The sequence below is a fragment of the Alexandromys fortis genome, unplaced genomic scaffold (genome assembly GCF_014885135.2).
Source record: "Alexandromys fortis isolate MF-2015 unplaced genomic scaffold, M_Fortis_MF-2015_v1.1 scaffold_395, whole genome shotgun sequence".
NCBI classification, from domain to species: domain Eukaryota; kingdom Metazoa; phylum Chordata; class Mammalia; order Rodentia; family Cricetidae; genus Alexandromys; species Alexandromys fortis.
In genome coordinates, this window is record NW_026068296.1 from 94,027 (window position 1) to 99,863 (window position 5,837).

Here is a 5,837-nt window from a genome sequence, read left to right on the forward strand (position 1 = left end):
TAGGCTCAATGTCCTTTATTTATGGCTAGAAACCAAATATGAGTGAGAACATCCCATGTTCCTCTTTTTGGGTCTGGCTTACCTCACTCAGGATAGTGTTTTCTATTTCCATCCATTTGCCTGCAAACTTCAAGAAGTCCTTGTTTTTTACTGCTGAGTAGTACTCTAATATGTATATATTCCATACTTTCTTCATCCATTCTTCAATTGAGGGGCATCTAGGTTGTTTCCAGGTTCTGGCTATTACAAACAATGCTGCTATGAACATAGTAGAGCATATATTTTTGTTGCATGATAAGGCCTCTCTTGGGTATATTCCCAAGAGTGGTATTGCTGGGTCCATGGGTAGGTTGATCCCAAATTTTCTGAGAAACCGCCACACTGCTTTCCAGAGTGGTTGTACAAGTTTGCATTCCCACCAGCAATGGATAAGTGTACCCCTTTCTCCACAACCTCTCCAGCATAGGCTATCATTGGTGTTTTTGATTTTAGCCATTCTGACAGGTGTAAGATGGTATCTTAAAGTTGTCTTGATTTGCATTTCCCTGATCGCTAAGGAAGTTGAGCATGACCTTAGGTGTCTTTTGGCCATTTGAACTTCTTCTGTTGAGAGATCTCTGTTCAGCTCAGTGCCCCATTTTATAATTGGGTTGATTAGCCTTTTACAGTCTAGTTTCTTAAGTTCTTTATATATTTTGGAGATCAGACCTTTGTCAGTTGCGGGGTTGGTGAAGATCTTCTCCCAGTCAGTGGGTTGCCTTTCTGTCTTAGCGACAGTGTCCTTTGCTTTACAGAAGCTTCTCAGTCTCATGAGGTCCCATTTATTCAATGAGGCCCTTACTGTCTGTGCTGCTGATGTTATACGTAGGAAGCGGTCTCCTGTGCCCACTTGTTGTAGTGTAGTTCCCACTTTCTCTCCTATCAGGTTCAGTGTGTTCAGACTGATATTGAGGTCTTTAATCCACTTGGACTTGAGTTTTGTGCATGGTGACAGACATGGATCTATTTTCATTTTTGTACAGATTGAAATCCAGTTTTGCCAGCACAATTTGTTGAAGATGCTCTCTTTTTTCCATTGTATAGTTTTAGCTCCTTTATCGAAAATCAGGTGCTCATAGGTTTGTGGATTAAAGTCAGGGTCTTCTATACGGTTCCATTGGTCGACTTCCTCTGTTTTTATGCCAATACCAGGTTATCAGTTTTGGTAGCAAGTGTCCTTCCTTGCTGAGCCATCTTACTGTCCTGTGACAGTTATTTTGAAATACATTTGACGAGTACAGTCTTTCAAGTGACATTAGCAGTGACTGTGACATGTTATGAAACTGGGTATATGGGGGTGACACAGGGCTGCGGCTCCCCTTTTCCTTCCCTCCTTCTGAGCTCTCTCCCTTCATACCTAGCTTTGTGGTCTCCCAAACTAATCAGGACCCCCTTGCTCCTCCAATCCTGAGAATGCATGTCCACCCCCTTCTTCTCATCCCTTCTAGTACACACAGAAATTTCTGGTTACCAGGTGGGTCAAAGAGGGCTTAGAGTTCTAGCCAGGTTTCCAAAGGGCCTCTGGTTCTGTCACCTGCCTTCAGTGGGAGCCAAACTTGGGTGGGGGTACAGAAACTTGAGGCTAAAAAGGAAGAGGGGAACTTGTGGGTGTTGCTGAATAGAAATGAGCAAGACTCTTACTTCACTGCGGTTTCCTCCTGGGCTTTCTAAGCTTTCCACACCCCGGTCTTCTGGGGCAGGAGACTAAACCATCTCTGTGCCCCTTTATCTAGTTCAGTACAGAAGCCTTGAACCAGAGCCTGTGCTGGAGGAGCCACAGGGCCGCACAGGTCTTGCTCAGCTTCCCTGTTGTCCTCGGAGGTCCAGGCTTCCTCAGCAGTTCACCCTGCACTGGCTGTGGGGGCTGCCTGGACCCTGACCTGCCCAGGTCTCCTCTCCTCAGAGCATCCCTCCCTCCTTCCCTGCTTGCTCCCCTCCAGCTTGAGAAGAGGACCCATGGCCTGGGAGGCCACATATCTGCTATCCCCCATCCTGCTGGTGCTCCTGGACTCAGGTGAGGACAGGGGACAAGGATAGAGGGAAAGGACCAGGGAGAGGAGAGGGAAGGGGTTGGGAGGTGTGCAAAACAAGGCTCTATGGTGGAACACATGGTGTGTTGTGGCCAGCGACTGGCTCTAAGCTGCACCCTGAGCATAGACACAAAGAGGGCAGTCCCTGAGAAGGGAGCCCATCTCCTAGCCCTGCTGTGTAGACTGGGGGACTCTCTGATCTGAAGGGTGTGTGTGTTCCCAGGCTGTTGCGCCCATGCAGAGTTATTTCAAGTAGTGGAAGGCCAGAACTTTTCTGTGAATTGCCAGTATTATCACAGCCAACACGTCAAAGAGAAGGTGTGGTGTCAGAAAACATCAATAGAACGTTGTAAAGTGTTAGTGTCCAGTCTCAGCCCAGAAGCTCAGCGGCCGAATTTCTCCATCCGGGACCATCCTGACTCTCTCTTCTTCACTGTCACCATGACTACACGCACGGTGAGAGACTCAGGTCACTATGTCTGTGGGATCTATGACAATCGCGGAACAGTCCATGTTCTCAAAACCATCAGCCTGGTGGTGTCAAGAGGTGAGCTTCCCCCTTTTATGTGACTCTCAGCTTTCCTGATCACCAGGCTCCAGAGTTGGAGAGGACGCTAGAAACTGTGTCTTTGAATAGCTGGGAACTGGGGCACAGGGAAGACCCCCTCCCTGCAAGACCCCCTGCTGGTTCAGGGCAGAGCCAATCCTTGAACACAGGCTTGCTGACTTCTGGGCAGTTTTGCTGCTGCTGCTGCTGCTGCTAACAGAACTCTGTTCATTGAAGGATCTTGTTGTTCCCTCCAGGTGTCACAGCTGCCCACACCCAAACATCCCTTCCTACAATCCTATCAGAAACCTTCTCTCCAGGGGTGGCAGGCTCCATCACATGAGAGAGACCTCAGAGCAAATGGAGAAGGCACTGAGAGATGTGGACCAAGAGGAGACAGCTACACAGAGAGGCACACAAAGGGCTTAGTGGGGAAGGCTGGGAGATGCGGTCCTCATCCAGGATCTGCTCTTGATGACTGAGAACCTCTGTGCTCTGGGAAGTTGGCCCAGAGGCTGCTGCTAGTGGCCTGAGTTTCCTGTGTATCTCATGCAGAAGACTGCAGTGGCGGAAGGCTCTGAATCAGTCTGTCATGTTCATGTGCTCACAGTGTGGACAGCTCCTCCCAGGGCTTTCCCTGCTGCAGAGCATGTCCAGCCCTTTGGTACAATGGGGGCCTGGAGGTTATTTCAGGAAAGCTTTGGCCCAGGCACATTCCATGGAGGGGTGGCATTAGGTGTGACCTTTATATATTCAAACATAGTGGACACAGGCCTCAAGAGATGACTTAGCCAGTGAAGTGCTTGCCCTGTGTGATGGTTTTAGTTGTCAGTGTAGTCAAACCAAGAATCCGCAGGGAGACAAGCCTCTGACGACACCTGTTAGGGATTATCTTAGCTTGAGCTGGGAAGACCCTTTCTCAAAGTGGGAGGCACCATTCCCTAAGCTTGGGGTCCCAGACTCAGTATAAAAAGGGAAGTGAGCCTGAAACACTCACTGGTCTCTACTGCCTGACTATCGATGCCCTGCAACCAGCTGCTTCCGGCTCCTGCTGTCTTGATTTCCTTGCTGTTATCTGCTGCACTCTGAACTGTATACTGCAACAGACTCTTCCTCCCATAAGTTATTTTGGACAGAGTGTTTTATCATAATTATGGAAAACCTATCTGAGTCACTGTGTAAGTTCCGTTCACAAATGCACATTAAAGACAAAGCTGGGCATGTAGGCACATCTTGCAATCCCAGCACCGGCGACGTGGAGACAGGAGGATCTTTGGGGCTCACTGGCAAAGTCCAGCAAGTGAGAAGCCCAGTCTCAAAAATTAAATAAAGTTAAATGGACTACACTCGAGTAAATATATGTAAATTTCCCTTTAGCATTCACATGTACACATATGCATTTACATATATACATGCACACACACATACTCACATATATACACATGCATACATACACATGCACACATACTCACATATATATACACACATGTACACATACACATGCACACATACACATGCACACATATACATATGTACATGCACACATGTACACATACTCACGTATATATACACATGCACACATACACATGTATACATGCACACATGTGCACCTGCATACACACAAACATGCACATGCATGTACATAAACACACACACATTTTAAAAAGAACACTGGAGGCTGGGCAGATGGCTAAGTGATTAGAGTGCTTGCTGCTCTAACAGAGGACCTGGATTGGTCCCCAGATGGCTCACAGCAGCCTGTGACTCCAGCTCCAGAGGATCTGATACCTCTGTCTCCATGGGCACTGCACTCACATGCACACATCACCCCCGCCACAGACACATAATTAAAAATAACAAAAATCTTTAAATGAAAGAAAGCAGGAAGCAGGAGAGGCCTCATTTATAGTCACATGTGCTGTGACTTCTCAGGACGTGACTCCAGCTCCATTCACAGCACGGCATCGCCTTTCTGGTGTGTAAGGTCCTCCTCTTCCAGGAGCAGGAGCCTGGGGCTTGGGTGGAGTGGAAAGACAGATGCTGTGTTCATTATGGTTTCTTACATCTTTAGCCCCATCCACGACCCCCTGGATGACAACAGTCCTGGCCTCTGCCACCAGCCCTGTCATTTACAGGTACTGCACTTTGAGTCTTGTGTTTCCCCCACTCTCCTGACTATAGTTCCCAACTGTCACCCTGACCGATGCCAGCTCTCACAGGACAGATGTAGATAAATGGCCACTTCTGGTCATTTTATATAGGCCTCAGTTTTCTCATCTGCAAAATGAGATCACAGTAATATTCCAATGTCTGTCTATCATCTATCTATCTATCTATCTATCATTTATCTATCTATCATCTATCTATCATCTATCTATCTATCATCTATCTATTCATCATCTATTTATCTATCTGACTATCATCTATCTATCCTCATCTATCTATCATTGATCTATCTATCATCTATCGAGTTAGTTATTGTACTTTCAGCCTTATATTTTCTATTTGGAGATTATGATTTCACTCAACTTCTCAAGCTGGTCTTCAATTCACTCTGTCATGCAAGGTGGCACTGAACTTTTGGTCCTCACGCCTCAAACCTCTGAGTAATGAAACTTGTGCCACCTGTGCCACCAGCCCAGGCTCTAGCTAGCTCTGTGTCACAGGAGGCTGCTCTGTGCCTTTTAAGACGTTATCAGTGTCCGTGACAGTGCGTGGCCAGTAGTACAACATCCCTGCAGGAAGGAGGCTGGAACTGGCAAGTTCAGGGTCGAAAAGGAAGTTAGGGGCAGGAGACCAAAAGCGGCGCCCGGCTTTAATCCCAGCACTCGGGAGGCAGAGGCAGGTGGATCTCTGTGAGTTCGAGACCAGCCTGGTCTACAGAGCTAGTTCCAGGACAGGCTCCAAAGCCACAGAGAAACCCTCTCGAAAAATAAATAAATAAATAAATAAATACGAAAAGGAGCAATAGCTTGTGACATTTTCAGCATTCCCCTATGATGGAGACCGCAGGACCTACAAGGCAGGCCCACTGCACAGTGCAGTCCCCTGCCCAGAAGAGGCTGGTTTGCCTGAGGGCCTGTGGGAACTGGAGGCCTGGGGAAGAAGGTTCTCTGGCTGGCAGTGTTCTGGGCTCTGGCTCTCCTCACCCCGCTAACCCTTCTCCCACAGCCCTCTGGATAACTGGATGTGGAAGGGCACCATGGCTGGTGTGGCAGTGG

At 47.8% G+C, this 5,837-nt stretch overlaps 1 protein-coding gene across 1 annotated transcript in view; it reads left to right on the forward strand.

The window, feature by feature from the left end:
- Positions 1–1,681: 1,681 nt before the first annotated feature.
- LOC126494946 (trem-like transcript 4 protein) overlaps positions 1,682–5,837 on the forward strand; it is an 8,807-nt gene continuing 4,651 nt past the window's right edge. The window contains exons 1-4 of the mRNA XM_050132515.1: positions 1,682–2,053; positions 2,293–2,616; positions 4,688–4,751; positions 5,788–5,833. Of these exons, the coding sequence (XP_049988472.1) occupies positions 1,996–2,053; positions 2,293–2,616; positions 4,688–4,751; positions 5,788–5,833 (492 nt within the window). The 5' untranslated portion in view covers positions 1,682–1,995. The remainder of the gene's footprint in view (positions 2,054–2,292; positions 2,617–4,687; positions 4,752–5,787; positions 5,834–5,837) is intronic.